This window comes from Podarcis bocagei, assembly GCF_964188305.1.
Source record: "Podarcis bocagei genome assembly, chromosome: 9".
Classification (NCBI taxonomy): domain Eukaryota; kingdom Metazoa; phylum Chordata; class Lepidosauria; order Squamata; family Lacertidae; genus Podarcis; species Podarcis bocagei.
Window position 1 is genome coordinate 57119974 of NC_138134.1, and position 23586 is coordinate 57143559.

General features: G+C 42.4%; 1 protein-coding gene across 5 annotated transcripts in view; it reads right to left on the reverse strand.

Moving 5' to 3' along the window:
• Nucleotides 1-424: 424 nt before the first annotated feature.
• The window catches only part of NPNT (nephronectin), a 60700-nt gene continuing 37538 nt past the window's right edge, over nucleotides 425-23586 (reverse strand). For 4 of the 5 annotated variants that reach the window (XM_081209355.1, XM_081209356.1, XM_081209357.1 and 1 more), the window contains 7 exons: nucleotides 21744-21878; nucleotides 18196-18318; nucleotides 13619-14083; nucleotides 6600-6695; nucleotides 5300-5398; nucleotides 3294-3550; nucleotides 425-1339 (listed from right to left, as the gene is read on the reverse strand). In XM_081209355.1, coding sequence (XP_081065481.1) covers nucleotides 1244-1339; nucleotides 3294-3550; nucleotides 5300-5398; nucleotides 6600-6695; nucleotides 13619-14083; nucleotides 18196-18318; nucleotides 21744-21878 — 1271 coding nt within the window. In that variant the 3' untranslated portion in view covers nucleotides 425-1243. Of the gene's footprint in view, nucleotides 1340-3293; nucleotides 3551-4917; nucleotides 5050-5273; nucleotides 5399-6599; nucleotides 6696-13618; nucleotides 14084-18195; nucleotides 18319-21743; nucleotides 21879-23586 lie in introns of those variants that run through there. The other variant, XM_081209359.1, reaches the window with a different exon arrangement.

Consider the following 23586-nt stretch of genomic DNA (forward strand, 5'->3'; position numbering starts at 1 on the left):
ATCGTAATTGTGATGCCATATGAAAACCCCTCCCCAGGTTTCCTCATCTTTGCAATCTTTAACTCTTTTAAGCCATTTGAATCTCTATTTGACTGGAGGTTTGTTTTATTATTATTCTATTGTGTTTACTATTGCATTTTTATTTTCCATTTAAGCTGCCCTGGGCAAAGCATGGTAGACCAGTCAATAGCTGGAAACCAGTCTGCCGGCTGCTATAGACTTTTGCTCTAGGTGGCCAATTCCTGACCCAAAGAGAGCTCTTTTGGCTTTTAATAGCTGCTGAGAAATTACATTAGAACCTGGCCAAATGTTCCCTGACCACATGACTATTAAATTCACAAGAGCACCTTTCAACGCTGTTGCTACCAGTTATGAGTGTCTTTCCTTCCGACATGAGACCATTGATTTGAGTAACTCAATACTGTTGCAATGATTCTAGCACCCAACTCATCATTACATTTACTTATAGGTGAATTTCATTGCCGCCCTATAAAATTGTCCGCACATGGCAACCTGTGTCGTAAATACTTACTGCATGACTATCATTGTGGGTTTCTGTGTTCTAATCTAACTTGAATGTGCACAGCTGCCACTTAGTCTTACAAATAGATCCTGCAAATACACAACACATATAAATACATTAATATCCATACACATTTATACATAACACAGCACTACGAATATTAAGGGATGCAGTGCCTACTCTATAATAACTGTCTCTTGTTATTAAGATACAACTAAAGAATAAATGCTATTATATATATATATACATACACACACTCTCTCTCTCCTTTAAAAGTTGATGGCAGTAGAACAACAGCTCAGGTCTATTCCTGAGTTATTTTCGATTTATACAGCTGAACCAGTCCCATGGTAGAGTATAAACAGCAAAATGGAGAAACACCCAGAAGTCTATTAATGCAATTGCTGTATGTACTGAAGTTTCCTTTTGGTGAATCCTAGCAACAGTTGGTTCTTCTTCATAGAGGATATTCATAGCCTTAATTCAGAATTTAGGAGGCTTTTATCACATACGCAAACGTGAGCTGGATAACTGTTAATGAAAATCCCCAACATTGGCTTGAGCTTACTTTGTCCTTTATGGAAAGTTCATTTTCTTTAGATGTAGGTTCACTGGGATTTCATAAAGGCAAGGGAGAACCAATTATCAGTCCACCATCTCTCTTGGCTAAAAGCCATGGACAATGTAAGTACGTTCTCTTTACCAGTTTGTCTATTACCACTAATGGTCTTGAGAACACAGGCCTTTCCTCAAGCTCACATCATCCAATCCAATTTCCCCAGTTCTTCCTTTTCCTTTCTCGCCTTTGAAAATAACCTGGGGGAGAAAAATATTTATTTATTTATTAAATTTATATACCACCCGATACCCGGGGGTCTCGGGGGGGGGTTCACAAAATAAAATCAAGATATATAACCACAAAATACATAAAAAAACACAACAACCCAATAGCCCCCACTATTGTGAACTGTAAGTTTATTGTATGAACCGAACTGTAGCACAGCTATCATCCCAGTGTAGGAAAATGTGTGTATTGGTGAAAGACAAGAGGTTATTTTACCATGAACACATAGGTTAGACTGCATCACCTGTATTCTGACAGTAAAATGAACTCTCAAGTCACACTTTATGTGTGATATTGATGAGCCTAAGAAAAAGTATGCCAAGAAAAATATGACTTATATAGCATTTTCTTAGAAGTTGCCTCTGGTAGAGATAGATCAGCACCACTTTGATAATCAGAAAAGGTCCTCCTGATCATCATGCCACATCCTGCAGAAATACATCACATGATCATATGGAGAAGGGCCTTCTTGGTGGTGTCTAGAGTGGACTTTCCTCAAATGTCGAATCCCGTATGCCTATGAATACCAGCTGCTCAGAATCCTAAGTGCAGAAAATGCTGTTGTACTTGTAGCAGGGCTGCCATATGTCTGTGGCAAATATGGGTTTTGAGTGTTGGAAAAAGCATCCGGGCAGAATTCCCCAAAATTGGTTAAAATATCATGGAAAACCCAGTCATATGGCAACCCATGTTGGAAGTGTTGGGTTTTTTTGGCAAATTTCCATAAAAATAGCTCCAAAACTTCATTTATTTATTTATTTTTGGAGATTTTGCATAGAAAGCTCAACAAAAAAGTCAACAATTTTGCCTCCCCTCCGAAGAAGAAGAAGCAGCAGCTCAACAACCAGCTTGTATGCCAACCCTAGGCATCAGGTTGGCTACTCAAAGAAGAAAATGCTGGATTAGATTACCTTTGGCTTGATGAAGCAGGTGTCAACGGTGTTTGCATTTCACCAATTCACCAAGGTTTATTTTAAGGCCAGTTTTGCTGCTTCATGGATGTTGCGGTTTGTGTGTGCATGCATCTATACACACACACATTTGATTTGTTTTATCATGTCGCAAACCACCCTGCTGTTGTTGTAACTGAAGGTGGTATATTAATAAATCAATAAAATAATAAGGGTAAAATCTAACTCCAGTTCTGATCATCTGTCTTCTCAATGCATCTGGCTCAAACACTCCAAAGACACTGATACAATCCCTGCTCTTACAGAAACCGTGAGAACTGCCACCATCTTCATAGCTCATGCAACCTGAGTTTGGTCTTAACTATGACAATGCCTCTTGTTTAATGGCAACAGTGAAGGGAGACATTCTATTTCAGGGAGATCTCCACTTCCTGCCAACATGGCTTTCTCCCAACAGCAAGGAAGTTGATGACTGCTTTTGAAGTACAACAGGAATGCTGTCATCTATGGTAATTAAGAGAGACTGGATAACACATGGGCCACAGGCAGCCATGTGCTCTTGTTATAATCTAATATTTTTTTAGCTCCACATGATCACAAGGATGAAAGTAACAAAAGGGTCTGAAGCACCACAACACTAAAAGAGAACCCCGAATTCCTTAAAAGCACAGGCACACCAACAAACCACTGTTTATTGCAGCATGAATGTATGATATGGCTGAGTTCTCCCTCTTCTGCCTTTCTTCTCCTCTTGCATACCTGGCTATGGAGGAGACATTGTGGTTTGTTAAGCCACAGTTTCCTGTGGCCAAACTGGGAATGGCAATTATTCTATGTCTGGGAAGGAAAGCTTAATTTTTAACTTTTTATATTATTAACCATACCCAGGAATCTCAGGGATTCAAACCCAGTAGCCACATTTTACAACATAATAGTTTAACCCATGTGGAGTTTAATAAAGAATAATATCATTCTCAATAACTCCCTTTTTCATGCACCCGAGAATGATACTCACACTCTTGATGCCAGATCCTTGCAGACTTATTTGTGTTTGCCTCCAGCCATGACCACCATTCCTTCCCCAAACCGCTGGTCCGTGAGCCCCTGCCTTTCTCACAAAGACTTGAAGTAAACCAGAATGGATCCCAGACACTTTATGCCTGAAGGACAGACACAGATCCCCAAAGTGACCTAAATGGCCAAGAGGAAGGACCAAGCGTGCAACGTGTCCCGATTTTCCTTTGGGTTCAGAGACAGATAAATATTGTCCTCCTATAATAATAGAGAGAGAGAAAGAAAGAAAATGTTTGACTCAAAATGCTCATAGTCATCAAGCTTAAACTAAAGCACAAGTTGGAAACTTCAGGCTTTGGGGCCAAATGTGGCCATCTAGGAATCTCTGTCTGGTGCTCTGAACAGGTCACAACCCCTCACTGGAAATGCTTTGTACTCTGAGTGTTTTAACCTGGCTGGAAGGTTGTAGTCTGATAATCCCAGCATAATGTAACCAGCAAAAAAGGTAGTGTAAGTCAAATTCCTTCTGAATGGAGTTTGGAATAGGAGTAACGCTGTGGGTTAAACCACAGAGCCTAGGACTTGCCGATCAGAAGGTCGGCGGTTTGAATCCCCACGATGGGGTGAGCTCCCGTTGCTCGGTCCCTGCTCCTGCCAACCTAGCAGTTCGAAAGCAGGTCAAAGTGCAAGTAGATAAATAGGTACCGCTCCAGTGGGAAGGTAAACGGTGTTTCCGTGCGCTGCTCTGGTTCGCCAGAGCGGCTTAGTCCTGCTGGCCACATGACCCGGAAGATGTACGCTGGCTTCCTCGGCCAATAAAGTGAGATGAGCGCCCCAACCCCAGAGTCGGTCATGACTGGACCTAATGGTCAGGGGTCCCTTTACCTTTTTAACTTACCCTAGTGTGACACATGTCAACAGACCTTATGCCGGCTTTCTATAATTCTTTAGTTCTCTTGCTGCGCAAATAAAGAGCAGCAGCAACAGAACAGTGTTAATAATCTAAGACTTACTAGACAATCCTCCCTTGCTTAACTCAGATTGTTCACTGATAAGTTGCTTGGATGTATGGCCTGAACGTACTGTCTACAACTCATCATGGGAGATTCACTTAGTTCTCTAAGACTTGCTCCCTAGTAAATGTGCATATGATTACAGCCTTGGATTCCCACCCATTTTTAAAAAAAAAACACAGCATGTCCATATTTGTAAAAATTGCCCCAAACCCAATAAACATGGAATAAGACCCCAGTACTCCCTAGTGTCCATTCCCTTGCTGCCAAGCATGTGGGATTCATCTGAAGTCATTCATGCACCTCTTCCTCTCTGGGATATTATCTGTTCAAAAGTCATCAGCTGCTAAATGAAAACCAGAAGACTGGCACCATTCAGAAGAGCCAAAATCAAAAAGCATGTAGTATCAATCACTTATTTCATGGGGCCTTTTCATGCAAGAAGTCAAAACTCTGCTGAATGAGACTTCGTGCCACATAAACATTAATGTGGATTTCTTTATTTTGATCTCATTTTATTAAGTGTTTCAAAGCTGGGGGTGGAGTTCATGACAGGATACATAGTTTTTATATGAAAGTGGTAATAGAATCCCCCCAAAATAACCTGGAATCGGCCCCACACATTATCTTCTCTCCATAAAATATTTAAGTCTGGAGTAGAAAATTACCTAACTACACAACTGTGTGGCTGTTCAGATTGCTTGTTTCTTGCCCCTCAGACTTTGGTGATAAAATAGGCTTCAACTAAATCACATCAAAGTGCAAGTAGATAAATAGGTACCGCTCCGGCGGGAAGGTAAACAGCGTTTCCGTGTGCTGCTTTGGTTCGCCAGAAGCGGCGTAGTCATGCTGGCCACATGACCCGGAAGCTGGACGCCGGCTCCCTCGGCCAATAAAGCAAGATGAGCACCGCAACCCCAGAGTCATCCATGACTGGACCTAATGGTCAGGGGTCCCTTTATCTTTACCTAAATCCAAGGAAATCAAGCAATACCTGAGGCATCTTTCACAGGTTCCCAGTGCAAATCATCGTCTTTCTCCTTCATCCACCCGCACAGACCACCGTCAAAGTTACAGCTGTGAACCAGAACACCTGCAGATCAAATGTCAAGAAAAGAGTGTAAGGTCTTGACTGTTGGAGCTGGTGAAATTTTCAGCCTAAAGATGGTTGGTTAGAATTTATAGCCAATGTTGGGGGGCGCGCGTGGAGTGATCAAATCAGATCTGCAAAGAGAAAGTTGGGCCTATGGATTTTATTAAGGCTTCACTATTGTGGGTGTGTTTTGTTTTTGTTTTTTTTGTAAGAACTGTCCCTAGTGCACTTTTATTGCCAGTAAATGTGGCCCATAATTTTTATGGCAAACACAAATACTAATGGTGACTATGTTTTTTCCCAACAGTTGTGTTTGCTGCAAGGAAATACAGCACACACATAGCAGCATCAACTGCAGCCTATAACATAGATTCACTCTGTATTACTAGCAGTTGGAGAATGCTGGTAAAATCTTTTATCTATTTTATTTCATTTTCCCCCCTTCATGGAATCCGAGGTGACATGTGTATGGTTCCCAGGTGGCCCAGGCACTGACCAGTCCTGCTTAGATTGAGCAAAGAGGTGTCTTCAAACCCTTGGACCTTAAGGGGCTCTTAGTCCATTTTCATATGTGGCACCAAAAAGTGTCATGATGACCCCTGTATCCGGCAGTGATCAGTGTTGGTTTCTGTTTCCCTCACTGAGCAGCTGCTGGTAGTCACAGGACTATGTTTTCATTCCACAGTCCAGATACTGTTGGATTCCCAGGGGAAAGGGAGATGGGATGGGATGTTTACTGGTTTCCTGTTTCCTTGTACTGTCGTTTCTTTCTTGGAGTTGCTCTCTGCTTCTCACAGAGACAAGATGTATATTTGCATGCTCTCTGCACAGCTTAGTAATAAAGCTTAGCAATGTAGCCATACCTGCCTCATCCTTTCGTTGCGGACTCTGGGTGTTTACTACTCTGTTGGGCTCAAGCCAAGATGAGCCGTATCAGCTCGGAGGACCGGAGCTGAATTTAACTAACAATCTGGACAAAAGAGCTGAGGACTGCAGGGGCACCAGACTGGGAGACAAGTCACGATCAGGGCTCAGAGCTTAAAGTAAACGGATCTGAAGGGTGGTGTGTCTCAGCGCCAGATTGTAGGCCAGTTGACTCAAGGATCGCATTGCAAATGAAAGGAGTAAAAATGTTGCACGCACACACCATAAGCCAACAAGAAACACAATTAAAAGAAGATGTGAGAACTGTGATGGCCACCTGGATCATCGTTCGCTTCGTCGTCATCGGCACTAATCCCTCTTTCAATTTCAAATGTTTCAAAGAGATTATTGCTCACTCCAGGCTGGCGTGGAACTGGGGGAAGGAGAAAAAAAGGAAGCTATTTAGAAGGAATGAATGCAGTAGATAAGGAAGTAGGCCACTGAGTAATTCCAACTTTAACATTAAATAAATAAGGAGAGAATGCTTTGTGCTCCTGGAAAATTCAATCTATTTAATCGCCTTTCATATGTGGATTTATAGCCCCCACTCAACAACTTATACAGTAACGTTTATCTGGTTTCTGTCAAAGGTAAGTTGAAAAAGCTCAATGACGTTTTGAACTTAGCAGACTTTGCCCTATAGAAAACTTCTACTGTCTCCTTCTCCTCCTTTCCTATCCCTGACATAGCAATTGTTATCGTGGCAGCATTTCAAAACACAGAGATGCTGCTACTGCATCTTTTAGAGCGGTGGCATCTTAGAAAAAGTAATCAATTTTGTCATGAGCCTTTTGCAGACAAGACCCACTTTCAAATGATTACCAGGTGTGCAGAAATCATGTGAAATGCCTGCATTCTGCTGGCTTGTGTCCAACTAGTTGTGTGCAGGATCTAGTTGCAAGAATCATAGGAAGCAACCCTGTACTGAGTCAGACCACTGGACAGATCAGGATTGTCTACAGTGACTAGGTGTAGCTCTCTGGGGTTTCAGGCATCCTGGGGCACCCCCAGCCCTACCCATAGATTCTAAGGATCAAACCAGAGGCCGTCCGCATTCAAGGGTTTACCACTAAGCTACGGCTCTTCCCTCACATAAACAAGTCAGGTGTGTATTGGTTGACCAAGGCAAAGCACAACACAATCCCCAAAGGAAAAGCCTGCTTTAAACCACTCCTTGTTGAAACTGACCAACCCCCTGCAATGCAGGAATCTCAACATGCGGTCCCTCGGCCACTTTGAAACCATCCTGGACCCTGCTTAGCTTTGCAATTGTGCTAGCAGTTTTATTGCCCCACTGGATGCAATCTTAACTGGTTAAAACCTTTAACTAGGGAGAAGAAACGTGGTCAAATGCCTTTTTGTGTATGTGAATTCTGACTGAAGGAATGTTGCAAAGGATACTACTTGAGATATGCCTTTCATAGAATATACTCTGCACATGAGCCCAGTATACCTGAAGGAGCGTCTCCACCCCCATCATTCTGCCCGGACGCTGAGGTCCAGCGCCGAGGGCCTTCTGGTGGTTCCGTCACTGTGAGAAGCCAAGTTACAGGGAAACAGGCAGAGGGCCTTCTCAGTAGTGGCGCCTGCCCTGTGGAACGCCCTCCCATCAGATGTCAAAACGATAAACAACTACCTGACATTCAGAAGACATCTTAAGGCAGCCCTGTTCAGGGAAGTTTTTAATGTGTGACATTTTAGTGTATTTTTTGTCTTTGTTGGAAGCCGCCCAGAGTGGCTGGGGAAATCCAGCCAAATGGGCATGGTACAAATATATTATTATTATTATTATTATTATTATTATTATTATTATTATTATTATTATTATTATTATATTGTTGCTATGTATCTTGAGTGGATATAACAGGGGAAAGAACCAATAAAGTTATTTCTTGCACATCTTCAAAGAAATGAGTTATGTACCAGAAGATTTACTGTGACCGCTGTACAGTGGTATATCGAGTTACAAATACCTCAGGTTACAAAAACTTCAGGTTACAGACTCTGCTAATCCAGAAGTAGTACTTCGCATTAAGAACTTTACCTCAGGATGAGAATAGAAATCGCGTAGTGTCAGCAGCGGGAGGCCCCATTACCTAAAGTGGTACCTCAGGTTAAGAACAGTTTCCGGTTAAGAACAGACCGCCAGAACGAATTAAGTTCATAACCAGAGGTACCACTGTATAATCATAGATATCTAGCCATATTGTTTTAATTTTTTAAAACTATTCTATATGACATCTGAATGCCATTTTATACCCTTATTATCTCTGCACAGCATGTTTGGTTTTCAAAATAAGGTTGACAAATAAACAATACAGCCATTGTATTTATACAAGTTAGCCTTCATTTAATAAAAGCTTTCATTGCCCTTCATTTTTTTAGCTCTTTCCTCCCTTAGACACATTTTTGTTAAAACTGAAGGCAGAACTAATTCATCTGAACACACAACTCTAACTTTGCAACAAATAAGGATGGATGGGGAATCCTGTGACAGATCTCCCAATATATGCACAATTCATATAAATTAAAAGTAGGTGACAAAAATCCTAATGAGAAACTGTTTAAATTTTCCATTTATTTCAACCTATTATGTTCATTAAATGTAATTTTGATGTTTTCTGCATTCTTTGGCAGAAGGGCGGAGTTGTGGTGGAAATGCTTGGCTTGATAGGGCAGCATATTAATTCCAAAAAATTAACAAAAAGTAAATAAAGATCTCTAGAAAACAGGAGTGCCAAGAGGAGGGAGTGGGAACAGAATATTTTGAAGGGCTAATTAAAACCAATTTTTCACTCTGCCTTTTAATCTTGAATGCTTTTATCTATTTGCCAGTGGCTGAATTTGGTTGGGAAAGAGTTGCATTGTGGTAAGCCATGATTAAGGGTCTCGGTTTCAAGTTGATTCATCGGGGCAAAAAGAAGCTTACTCAATGCTGTCAGAAAACCTGAGCACTAAATATCAGCCATGAGATTAAAGAGATTGTTAAATTAGGACTTTCTTGAGAGAGAGGATGCAGAAAAGGAAACACAACCACCCTATGAGCTAATAGAAAACTCATTCTCGACTGCTGATCCTTACGTACTCAAAACTGCCATCTGCACACAAGGAGGAGATATCAGCAGGTCTCAGGAAAATGGCAATACTGAAAAGCTTTAAGACAACACAAAAGCTTGGTGAGTGGGATTAGTAGGCATGGAATGCTCATTGAATTTAGAATTCAAAGTCCTGATTTTGACCCCTAAATACTTAAATGGCTCAGGACTGCAGTACCTCAAGGACTGCCTCTCCCCATATTAATTGATTGGATCCTACAATCATCATCTGAGGTCCTTCTTCATGTGCCCCCTCCACAAGAGTTCCAGTGCGTAGCACATGAGAACAGGCCTTTTCTGTGGTGGCTCCCTGTCTGTGGAATCCCTGTCTGTGGAACGATGCCTTATGAGGAACGGCTAAGGGAGCTGGGCATGTTTAGCCTGGAGAAGAGGAGGTTAAGGGGTGGTATGATAGCCATGTTCAAATATATAAAAGGATGTCACATAGAGGAGGGAGAAAGGTTGTTTTCTGCTGCTCCAGAGAAGCGGACACGGAGCAATGGAGCCAAACTACAAGAAAGAAGATTCCACCTAAACATTAGGAAGAACTTCCTGACAGTAAGAGCTGTTTGACAGTGGAATTTGCTGCCAAGGAATGTGGTGGAGTCTCCTTCTTTGGAGGTCTTTAAACAGAGGCTTGACAACCATATGTCAGGAGTGCTCTGATGGGGTTTCCTGCTTGGCAGGGGGTTGGACTCGATGGCCCTTGTGGTCTCTTCCAACTCTATGATTCTATGATTCTATGCTCTTCCTAGGGAGGCTTGCCTGGCACCTTCACTACATATCTTTAGGCGCCAGGCAAAAACATTCCTCTATAGCCAGGCATCTGGCTGATTAAACAAACCATAGCCTTTTAAATGTGTTTGTGGGAGGTGGGTGTTATTGGTTGCTGTTGTTGTTAAGATATTATTTTGTATTTTCATTTTGTATTTTTATACTGTAAACCACCCTGTGATCTACAGGTACACTAATAATAATAATAATAATAATAATAATAATAATAATAATAATAGTTGGCCAAGGACACATCCCAAATAAAACTCCCCAAACTGGTCCAGACTGAAGGCATGAAACTGAAAATGTAAAGGGGACAGACAGAATCGAAAATCCTTCTTACAGAGATTATAACCAAATGAGTTATTTTATCTAACAATTTAGTAAGAAATTGTCTAGGCAAATGGGTTTTGAATACAGAAGAATAGATTCCCATCACATGCCCTGCACAAATTTTCTGTCTAAACTGAGAGGGCACCTGTTTATGGTATCTTTAGATAAAGTTAATTACAGTGCTAGTTTTGAGCTTATGTTGTACCTTCCTATTATTTAACGGTTATGATTTTTTTTAAAAAAAAGATTTATGTGCTGCTAACAGGGTCCTCAAGGCAGTTTGTAGCAAAACATGATTATAGTATGAACATTAAACAAAAAAGAAAATCATAAAACCCGCCATTAGTCATCACCAATTAAAATAGCAAAAAACGACAAACAAAACTTTTTTAAAAAATCAAAGAAAAAGAGTTGCGCAGTTAACCTGCTCAAAAATACCTGCAGAAAAGTAGCTGCCTTTGATTGTCCTTCTGCTCAGGACAGATTCTGTGGGTTGGCTTTTTTCCCCTATTAGCCAACGTGCTTTTATCCTGGACTACGTCATCGACTGTGAGTGACAAGAAGATCCCTGGCAATTGATGTGCCTTTATACAGTGTGCCTTTTAATTTCAAGCCACTTTGGGCGATAATCTTGTCAGATAAGAAAGCAGGGTGTGAGCTGAATAAAAAATATTTTCTAGGGGGGGAAATCACTGCTCTGAATTATTTTGGTCCAAATTACACAAGGAGTTAGCAGTTTATTTAAGTAGTTTGTTCAGGACTGGGCGCAATCCTTCTTGAACAAAAAGTAGCTGGAAGGGGGCGACTGTTCTGGAAAGTTTAACTTTCTCCTTTAATGCTACTTGGAAGTCGGTTGGCTCAGTTGGTTAGAGCATGGGGAGAGAGGGAGAGAGTGCCTTGCCAGGCAATATCCACCTAAAACTTAAATTTAAAGCTTTATTTCATTGTCCACGCTATTTTTCAAAAACTGACTCGAGTTAAGTTAATAAAAGGCAACATAAACTGGCCCCGGGCTCTCTGGAAAGAAAAAGGCCTCAGGGCAACCACCATAGGAATGCTTAACAAATCGTTAGCATCCAGAGCATGAAAGGAATCTTGTGTGCAGCTGTGCCTTTGCTTCCATGTAGTATATCAACTAAAGGATAGCATTTGGTTAATATTGCCTTGACTTGCATATATCTGTAACTCAGAATGTCAAGGCATGCATGCTGAGTACCTGACATTTCTGCATGGCACACCTATCACCCTATACTCCTTACACCCATATGACTCCTTACACCCATATGACTTCCTTAAGTACTGGGCAATTTCTTCCAAGTATCCTCTCTCACTTGCTCCTTTCTATGACAATTCCTCTTTTATGTAGGTACCCTCGGACTTAGAACCTGCAAAAGGACAAAATTCCAGCCAAACTGGGAAGATGGGCTGCTTTTTCAGAGGTGAACCATTAGAACAGGGGTAGGCAACCTAAGGCCCGTGGGCCGGATGCGGCCCAATTGCCTTCTCAGTCCGGGAATCAGTGTGTTTTTACATGAGTAGAATGTGTCCTTTTATTTAAAATGCACCTCTGGGTTATTTGTGGGGCCCGCCTGGTGTTTTTACATGAGTAGAAGGTGTGCTTTTATTTAAAATGCATCTCTGGGTTATTTTGGGGGCATAGGAATTCATTCATTCCCCCCCCCAAAAAAAATGGTCCAGCCCACCACATGGTCTGAGGGACAGTGGACCATCCCACAGCTGAAAAAGGTTGCTGACCCCTGCCTTAGAACCTGTGAGCACTCCATGCCATCATGCTACCCTGGCTGCCAATCTGAGGTACCACTTTAGCTAATGGGGCCTCCCACTGCCACTGCACTGCCGCCGTATGATTTCTGTTCTCATCCTGAAGCAAAGTTCTGTAACCTGAAGCGTCTGTAACCTGAGGTACAACTGTACTTGGATACATTAAACTGAAAGATGCTTACAACACAATATTCTTTTCCAAAAACAGACAGAAAGGAGACACTTTTTAATAATGCCAACACAGAAGCAATATTTTGGTCACACTGCGAACAGTGCCTGCATGAGCACCCTTGAAATGAATGGGAATCGCAGTATGGTTCCTCTTTATTTCAACAAGAATTGTACGTTCCCAGATTGTGACTTCATTTTCCTTAAACCCTTTGTCGTGTTTTGTTTCTTCTGTCCCAATTTATCAAGCCTTCATATCTGCAGCATGTACTTAAAAGGAACAGATATCAAACCAGATAGTCGTTTCAACAAGGGGAAGAGCTTAACATGCCTCAAACTGTGCTGCTGGGAGTTGCTGAAGCCAAGCCAAAATCACTCCCAAAGCCATTAAGGAATGCACTTGTCCATCTGCCATAAGATAACAAAACTCACAGACTATTTTGCTCAGCAATGCTCCTGTTTATGAGGCTGAAGAGCAAGACTTGTCCAAATACCAACCCCAAGCTCTATAATTAACCTCAGCCCTGGTGCTATAGATGAAACAGAGTGCTGGGTATTTCTTGGCAGGCATGCTGAAATGAGCAAGCCAGCAAGTGTCATCTGCGGCATGAAGTCAACTTGGCATAAAAGTAATGCAGTATCAATACAGCGCTCCGAAAGATACTTCCTCATACGAGGAGCATCTTTACAGCACCACGAGCTTTAAACGTGTCTGGTTTTGGTGGGCACATTCCATAAAGCAGGAATCAAAAGTTATTTTTAATTTGATTTTTGCAGTTGCTTAGCAATAAATACCGAGGGGATGACTCTGTGAATTCATGGATAAGAGCATTGTGCCACTTAAAAGCTTGCACTCGAAAATAGAAATGGAGCCAATAAAGTCACCGCTTTATCTATTTCGTGTCCCTCGTTTCATTCAGTCGTAAAGTGGAAGAAACTTTCCATAACACAGCAACCTGCTAGATTTGTTGCCTCCCAGATCTTGGGTTAAATGCTTTCATTAAAAAAAAAAAATTTAACCAAAGTCACAGTTGATTTACCAGTTATAGCTATGTACAGTTTTGTGTGTTGCATGAGACTTCTAATGTTTTCCATGTACAGAATGGCAAGGTTCATTTATGGAAAAGGATTCAGTGGTACTTACTAAAGACATCTCCTCGCGGTTTCTGAGGATCGATTGGTATCCTGTTGTCAACTGTGAATCCCTGCGGAGCTGTCGTTTCACTAGGAAAGTGCAGCGGCTCTTTAGTTGTAACTTGTGGTGTTTTTGTGGTTACAGGCTTAGGCGGAGTTGGAGGTGGCGTTGGGGGCCTTGTGACTGGTGGAAGTCTTGTCACTGGCTTCAAAGCTGGCCTTGTGGTCGCAGGCTTGGGTACAAACCTGGTAATTGGTTTGTGTGTCGGCCTCGTGGTTGGCTTTGGGCTGGGTCTCATTGTTGTCCTGAAAGGAGGCCTCGCTGTAGCTGGTGGATTAGGTGGTTTGATGGGATGCCTCACACCACCAGTTTCAGGTATCCTATTTGTCATGCCACCGGTGCCTTTAGGAAAGGTTGTATTTCCCTTAAATACGGTATGTGGGCCAGATGGATCAATCATAACTTTGGGAATAGCTGGAGGAAAAAAACACATGGATGATGTTATCTCTCTATGAAAAGCACACTAAGGACACAACTGAAATATTCGGAACTTATGTTTGCTTCATGATTATATGAAAAGCATCGCATTACTCACAGCATTTGTTAATACCAGTTCCTTTCCTCCTCTCTTTTACTTTTGAAATGTGATTGATAATATTGCTCATATACACCCTCTTATAATAATGAGAATAGTGTGCAAAGTTCAAGCTGATCAATGGTCCCCAGACTTTATTCCCATGGACCACTTGAAAATTGCTGAGCCAATTGCCTGTTGCAGCAATTGTAACACGCTGTGCTAGATGCTGGTTTTTCATTATATTTTTACAGACATGCTGCAGACCACCTGAATGAAGTTTGTGGACCGCTGGTCAACCAAAGACCACAGTATGGGACATGGCCTTTTCAAGGATGTGTTTGAAAACACCAAATCAAATCTGACACAACCAACACACTCAAGAACCCACAAACTGAGCACATGAAAAGTGTACATGAATACCTCTGAAGTGAAGAAAAACTATAAGTTTTGAAAAACTATAAGTACAAGACTATCTGGCTGAAATGTTAAGGTATTTGTTCAGGGTGGGGTGAGTTCTACATATATAAATTGGCCTAAGCTGCAGTGCCATAAGGTGTGAATTGAGTCCCTGCTGCTGAAATGTGATTCTATACTTAGAAAGAGTTCCTCTGCGGTTTCTGTAGGCCTAAATTACCCATGTTGTGATATAGCCCCATCCCACCAGGATAGTCTTGCATGACAGAGCTAGGCTGCATGGTGGTGCTTGCTAAGCAACATCAATAAGCTGTAGCATTGGTGCAGGGACTCAAGCTGTCTCTGACCCTACTCTTAGGATGTACACCAAAACATATTGGAACACTTCTATTACCGTATTGGCTTGAATATAAGCCTCATTTCCCCCCCAAATTCGCAACCTTACAGTATGCAGCCAGGACCATGGGGCAAACAGTGCCAGGAGAACAGCAAAGTGGTGCCCGCCCCGCGCATAGTCCCCCGTCCTCTCCCCCAAGGCCAGGAAGGGAGAGAGTGAGGAAGGGGAAAGGCCGCTGGCAATGCAGCTTATATTTGGGTATTTTTTATTTTATTTTCCTTTCCCACCCTCCAATTTTAAAGGTGCGGCTTATATTCGGGTGTGGCTTATATTCGGGCCATCATGGTACAATCTGTGTCTCCCGTGTCCTTGGCATTATCCACTAGAAATGTGAAGCAAGGCTCTGGAGATTCACAGTGCAATGTGACAATTTACACAGCAGGTAAGTCTAGACTTTGTATTGTGTCTAACAAAGTTCCACTCAGAGTCAACCCATGTTCATTAATTTCAAAGGGTCATCTCTGGGTGATGTAATAATAATAATAATAATAATAATAAATTTTATTTATATCCCGCCCTCCCCAGCCGAAGCCGGGCTCAGGGCGGCTAACAACAATAAAACAGTACAAAAGTACAACATAAACAACATTCTAAAATCATTCATTATAAAAATTAATTATTAATTATTAATTATTAATTAATTAATTAATTATTAATTATAATCGGGATTGAAGGGAGGACATTTTTAGCAGCTTCTTCCTAGCAAGTTTAGCATGTACTTTTGTTGTAGTTTACAGGCTTCGTCTATAAGGTAAATATAAATAGCCATCTAGCCTTGACATAAAACAAATAATCTTTTCAGATGACTGAGACACTTAGTGTTTGAAAAGCTATAACCACATCCTTAAAGGTAAAGGGTAAAGGGACCCCTGACCATTAGGTCCAGTCATGACCGACTCTGGGGTTGCGGCGCTCATCTCGCTTTATTGGCCAAGGGAGCCGGCGTACAGCTTCCGGGTCATGTGGCAAGCATGACTAAGCCACTTCTGGTGAACCAGAGCAGCGCACGGAAATGCCGTTTACCTTCCCGCTGGAGCGGTACCTATTTATCTACTTGCACTTTGACGTGCTTTCGAACTGCTAGGTTGGCAGGAGCAGGGACCGAGCAACGGGAGCTCACCCCGTCGCGGGGATTCGAACCGCCGACCTTCTGATCAGCAAGTCCTAGGCTCTGTGGTTAAACCCACAGCGCCACCCACGTCCCTAACCACATCCTTACTTCCCCACAAAAATGAAGAAACCAACAAAGGAATTATTGTTAAGGAAGAGGATTTATCATTTGCTGCAACCGTTACATTGGTTATCTGTCATCCAAACGTCTAAGGGTTGAAGCCTCATTGCATTAGGAACGGTACAAAGACAGACAGAGACCATCCCTTACCCCACATTTCCCTCTGATATGCCATCTCAGAGAGAAGCACATTAAAAGGATCCCGTTCACCTCTGCCATGCGCCTCTGCCAATGAGCCAAAACCCGTCTCATTTTCAATAATATCGAAAGCTGGTGAAAGATTTAGCACTATCAGCAAGGCTATCAGTCGCGTTCTTGAAAGAAAGACATCTTTGAAAATCACCTATTTGGGTCCATCAAAGTCTTCCATGCAGGTTGCCTGACCAAGTCAGGTTTCCGTGCAGTCCAACAATAACCACACTACCAATCTTGTTTCTTCACAATGACAAGCAAGCACGTTTCTAATTAGCATGCGGAAAATCCCTCCCAACAAGCAAAGCAAAAGAAGCCAGAAGCAGCTTCTCTTGCACAGATTCTCAGATCTCTCTTAAAAGCTAGTCACATGCTGTCAAAAGCATGCAGGAAACAGAAGTTACTATTTGCTTCTATAACTTTAGTAAAGGTAAAGGTACCCCTGCCCATACGGGCCAGTCTTGACAGACTCTAGGGTTGTGCGCTCATCTCACTCTAGAGGCCGGGAGCCAGCGCTGTCCGCAGACACTTCCGGGTCACGTGGCCAGCGTGACAAGCTGCATCTGGTGAGCCAGCGCAGCACACGGAACGCCGTTTACCTTCCCGCTAGTAAGCGGTCCCTATTTATCTACTTGCACCCGAGGGTGCTTTCGAACTGCTAGGTTGGCAGGCGCTGGGACCGAGCGACGGGAGCGCACCCCGCCGTGGGGATTCGAACCGCTGACCTTTCGATCGGCAAGTCCTAGGCACTGAGGCTTTTACCCACAGCGCCACCCGCGTCCCTTCTATAACTTTATAAACTCTCTAACTTTACAAACTCAGAGGTGACTGTACCATGCAAAGTCCCTAAAGATTTCAACATGCTTCAGACAACAGGAAGGAGTCATTTGGGGGACAAAATTTACAAATGTCTATAAAGACATCTTTAAAGGTTTTCTTCCTTTCTCCTGTGTTTCTTGACATATAACTATTTTCAGTGAAAACAGTGAACATACCATGCTTCCTTATGCTGAATCAAACCATTGGTAGACCTGGCCAAACTCTGTCTTCTTTTCAGGTGGCCTTACCTCTCCAAGGTTTCAGACAGAGGGCTAGCTGCTACCTGAAATCCTAATTATAAAGCATTGAATTTGGAGCTTTCTGCACACTCAGCCACTGAACCTGACCAGACTCCACTAGGTTAAGCCAATGACTTCCAAATGTTCAGTTAAGATCAAGCTATAACTATATGCTTCTAGGGAGGCTTCCTGAAATGGGCGCTGAGGCCCTGAGCTGCGAAAAGCAACTGATAGTGCAAAGTAGGAAAATAGCTTTCAACTCAAAGAGGGACTAGTGCGTACATAGCTGGGGAGACTTCTTAAGAAAGACCACAATGCTTAGCACTTGAACTCTATAATGAAATCATAGAGACCCGTGTGATCTGCTGAAGTTATCTACTGAGAATTACAATTTTATGCAATGCACACCATGACAGGAAAAGCATTAATAACAGTCAACAGGAATGGCTTAGGCAAGCAGACCATATTCCTAAGAAAAACCACAGACTGCAAAACATTAAAACAATTAGAGCAATGTAACTGCAAACTAGGACCACTGGCTTTTCATTCTAAAAACGAAAAGTGCTTGAGGAAATTTATTTTTACACCGGCATATCAAGGCTCATAAAACTTTAAATACACTATCCATTCCTTCAAAATTAGATGAGTGTGATGGCACGAGGATGCCTGGCGATGTTTCGGGATTTGGAATTCAAGAAGAAAATGATCATTACGTACATATGCAGTTCATTCCGTCACCTCTGTATCCTTCTTTACATTTGCATTTGTAAGATCCCTGTGTATTGTAACACTGTGAAAAACCCCCGCACTGATATTGGCCAAGTGAGCATTCATCTATGTCTGAAACGAAAAACATTGCATGAACCTCGTGTGATAGCAATCATAGGGCACATTTTAAAACTGAACATCAATTATCATTCTTTTGCTTGCTGAAATAGTGAAGCAAATCAGGAATAGGTAATCTGTGGCCCTCCAGTTATTGATGATCTTTTTTATCACTGATCATTGGGCATGCTGGCTGGGACGGATGTGAGTTGGAGTCTACCAACATCAGGAGGGCCACAAGCCAGGATTTAGGTTTAAGCTACTGGAGGTAATGGGGCCCTTTATATGTCCAGCTCTTCTTTGTCGAATATTCGGTATGCTATATGGTAATTTATGGGCACCCTGTATATAGAAATGAGCAAACCAGTGATATTTTAGGGAGCAGGCTAGCAGGCAGGGCCTATTACCGTGGTACCTTGGGTTACATACGCTTCAGGTTACATACGCTTCAGGTTACAGACTCCCCTAACCCAGAAATAGTGCTTCAGGTTAAGAACTTTGCTTCAGGATGAGAACAGAAATCGTGCTCCGGTGGTGCAGCAGCAGCAGCAGGCCCCATTAGCTAAAGTGGTGCTTCAAGTTAAGAACAGTTTCAGGTTAAGTACGAACCTCCGGAACGAATTAAGTACTTAACCCGAGGTACCACTGTACTTACACCATAGGAGCCTACACAACACAAAATACTGTTGCTGTAGGTAGGTTTTATTTTATTTATTTTTTATCTTATATTTTGGAAATGTACATCCAGTTTTTCCCCCCTTTAAATTTTTTTGGGCCTCCCAAGAGAGTGGAGCACTAAGCTATAGTTTGTTTAGCTTATACATAAATCTGGCATTGGCCACAGGTTTCCCATCCCTGAAAGAATTTGTATTTATATTTTAACATACTGAAACACCAATTGTGAAAATAAAAAGCACAAGTTGACAAATGATTGACTTTATCGGTATTCTGAGGCCCAGCCCCAACACTAGATGTTCAAAATAGTCTTTGGAAGTAACCCTTCTGCCGCAGCAAATGCTTGCATATTTTTAGTAAATGGCTTTTAAAGAGGCATTGGAAATTCTGCAGGCAGGCAACTGAGAAGGAATGGCTGAGACATTTTAGGCCATTCTAATGATAACTTACAAGTGGGAAAGAAAAGAAATATATGGTTTTTTTAAAAAAACCAAAAGACAAGTCTAGTAATTCGCTTCATGAAAACATTCAGCACACTTCCAAATGCATATTAGGATGTGCAAAGTCCACTCCATTCAAATTATATTTGGCTGACCACATGGTTCCTCCAAAATATTGGTTATTTACAGGAGTCTGGCCAATGTTTTGAGGATTCCAATCTTTTGAGTGAAAGTTTTAGGAAAGTTTTATGTCTTCTACTGAGTCAGAGCATTGATCCATCTAGCTCAGTACTTTCATCATCACTATATTTAATTTATCTACTGCCCTTTATCCAAAGATCTCTGGGCAGGCCACATTAAGTGGCAGCAGCTCTCTGGGCTTTCCAGGAATGGGCATCTCCCAGCCTCACCTAGAGATGCTAGGAATTGAATCTGGGACTTTTCACATGCAAAGCAGATGCTCGAACCCTGAGATACAGCACTTTTGCTTTACTGCTTGCATGTTCTCACAGTTTCCCTGAAGGAACTGTGGTGTGGGGTAGCTGAAGCAGCTGTGCAACACTCCTGTTTGTTGTCTAGAGACCATGGGTAGGCAAACTAAGGCCCAGGGGCCAGATCCGGCTAAATCGCCTTCTAAATCCGGCCCGCAGACGCTCCAGGAATCAGTGTGTTTTTACATGAGTAGAATGTGTCCTTTTATTTGTTCGGTCAGTCTTGTGTTTTTACATGAATAGAATGTGTGCTTTTATTTAAAATACACCTCTGGGTTATTTGTGGGGCATAGGAATTCGTTCATTTTTTTTTTCAAAATATAGTCCAACCCCCCACAAGGTCTGAGGGACAGTGGACCAGCCCCCTGCTGAAAAAGTTTGCTGACCCCTGGTCTAGTCCAAGTTATGAGGCACTGGGCCCCTATTTGGGTGCTGAAGCATGGAGGAGTATGTGGTATCATCAGTTTCAACAGCAGAAGCAGTGAGGCCAGCTAGATAACTAATAACTGCTACCATAGGGCCGATGTTTGCTCAATGGCACATATCGTATTCTCTCCTCAGGTGGGAGTGGAGCCTAATGCATGTGTTAGCTTCCAGTTTGTCAAAAATCTTTTCGAAAAACCTCAGTAACGGATTGCTCAGTGGTGATCAGCAATATCAATGTTCAGGATTTTTGTCGCCAAAGAGTTCTCTGCACCTGAGCCTGCAATAAATCCGAATGTGGACCTTTATTTGCACAGGAATTGTTGGGGAGGTCACTGTGTTACCAAAAAGTTTGTTGTATGCCTGGGCCTTCGCAAGAACAAAATCCTGCTGACAGGTCATAGATTATTTTAATGGATAAGGCCTATGTTAGCTATTTCAGGACTTTGCAAATTAGTTCATTGTGAAGAGCTTGTGCAGCGGCTATAAAAAATCTTTCCCTTCCACAGCCTCTTATCCCCTAAATCTCAGTAAATCTTAAATTAGTATTCCACCACACGCAAATCACATTGGAATCTGTCTCCGTTTTAAGCAGGCTGATTGGGAACGAGAAAACTCATGACCATCAAGATGAGGTATCAGCTGTAATGCCAGTTACAGTGTGATCGCAATACTTTAGCACTGAAGTAACTCTTAAGGAATTGAAGACAACTTCTGTGCAATTACAGAAAAACGGGGACTATGCAGATTTGTTGATGTGCTGTCTGAACTGCTTTAGCCACCAGAGAGGAGTTTGTGGACTTTGCAGCAACAATCCAAGCCCAATGTGAGGGAAAGTTTCTGTATTCTAAGGCTGGAACTACACATTATGGGAGATATAGACCTGCATATCTCAATAAATGTAAAGATAAAGGACCCCTGACAGTTAGGTCCAGTCACGAACGACTCTGGGGTTGCAGCGCTCATCTCGCTTTACTGGCCGAGGGAGCCGGCGTTTGTCCGCAGTTTTTCCAGGTCATGACTAAGCCGCTTCTGGCGAAACCAGAGCAGTGCACGGAAACGCCGTTTACCTTCCCGCCGGAGCGGTACCTATTTATCTACTTGTACTTTTGACGTGCTTTTGAACTGCTAGGTTGGCAGGAGCTGGGACTGAACAATGGGAGCTCACCCCGTTGCGGGGATTCGAACCGCCAACTTTCTGATCGGCAAGCCCAGAGGCTCAGTGATAGTGGAGCTGCACTGAAGATGCAGGGCTACTGTGTTTTTTGGGGGGTGGGTCTCATGATGGGCTGTTGTGCACATCACAGAAGGGAAGACTGCCTATGACTCCTGTAATAAGTAGGTAGATTTGGAGTAACATATTTTGCAGTTTTCTTCTAGGAATGCTTTTGTGATCAGCTCATTTCATTACCGTAGCACTGGTATTTGCCTCCAATGTACATCAAATCAAATCCTTTATGGCACTTGCAAATATAGCTTCCAAAGGTATTGACGCACTTCCTGAATCGAGGACAGGTAACTCTGCCAGTGGCACATTCATCCACATCTACAAGTAGAAATCCATTAATTTCACCAAAAGGATTAATCATAGTACATCCAAAAGTATGTTCATGTGACAAAACCAGAAGGTCAAAAATACTTTTTGGAAATTACCTTTTGCTCTAGCTTTGTGTTTTAAACTGCCTCACAGAAAATACAATTTTGTTTTTAAGGCATATCCATGCGCAGCTTTTCTGTCTCTCCCCACCCATTTCTCCAAGGCTCCTCCCTCCCAAACTCAGGTCACACACAAGACTTCCTTTTGTGCCACATTTCTAGACACAGGACTGGACTTTAAAGCTCCGTGTCTGAGTGCTGGAGTTTTATTGTCCCAGAGCTTTCCCTGGGGAAATCCACATTATACTGCTGAATCGGAGCAAAAGAAAACCAGATATTTTGCAGATTGTTGTTTGCTCCAATTCAGCAGTAAGACGCAGGTCTGCCCAGGAAAACGCCAGAACCAACCCCCCCCCCCAAGCTTAGACACAGAGCTTTAAAGCGTCTGTAAAACTGGATAAAGGAGTAACACAGTTCAGTTTTGTTTCCCAAACCTGAATAGATTTTAGCATAGTATGCAGTTACCCATGTGGTTTTTGGTAAAGTACTGGTTGTAGGAGAAACTTGAGGGGCATTAGCAACAGTTTTTGTTGGGGGGCAGTAAGGGAAAGATGCAAAGCCTCAGACTCATGCTTAAAATAGGTGGTTTGTTATAGTCTGAAAGTTGTCCGACACATTTCAAGAACGATCAATCCTGGGGCAAAAGGTCTTCATATATATTACTCTGCTGAACTAGTTGAATATACTCACTCGGGGAACATTCCTTCAGTCATGAAAATGTTCTTTCACAAAAATATTTCCTGAGTGAATTGTTTCTGCCGACGTACCAGGGTAAGAAATACAGTGACCCTTTGCTCCTGAGAAGATCATTCTCAAAATGTGTCAGGCAGTATTTTCAAAACTCCACTCTGAGACTTTGGCCTTTCCCTTTCCCCCCAGTGCTGATGTGCAGCAGTTCATTCACTATTAGATATTGCCTTTAATTTTAATTAAAAGTCACTGGGCTCACACAAAACACCCAGGTATAGTTTGGTGCAGGAACATGGCCCTCCAGATATTGCTGGACTCCAGCTTCCATCAGCCCCAGAGCCAGCATGGCAAAGATTGAGGGTTTATAGGATCTGTAATCCAGCAACATCTAGAGACGCATGGTACCCACCCTTAGTTTAGCTGTATCCAGCCTGATCAAAGTGTCAGCTGCTGTGCTTCTCCCCTGCAACCTATAACCTAAGTCGTCTTTGTAGATGACAAAGCGGCAGCAGGATTGACAGCGTTTTAATTAGCTCTGCTCTTGTTAGTCTATCAGGAAAAAATAAGTTGGTGAAGGCTTCATTTAGGAGTAAGCTTCCTTGATCACACTGTGAGTAACTTTCCAGTACACACACAGAAAGGATAGGCAACAAAATACAGAAACTGTCTCAGGTAAAAATGGGCAGGTTTAAGCATGTGCTATTAGGGTGTGTGTGCATTTTGCGGCTGGCATCCGTCTGTCTCAGGAGATAATAAAAGAGTGCACATTCAGGGGTGAAGTCAAACCATTGGAGAGTTACAATGCCTGCTGTGGCTGTAGAGACCAATACAGGAGAGACATGTTTTGTTGCAGCTGGGGCAGATGACGGCATGTACAATGGCATTTCCCCCCCTCTGCACTCCTTCCA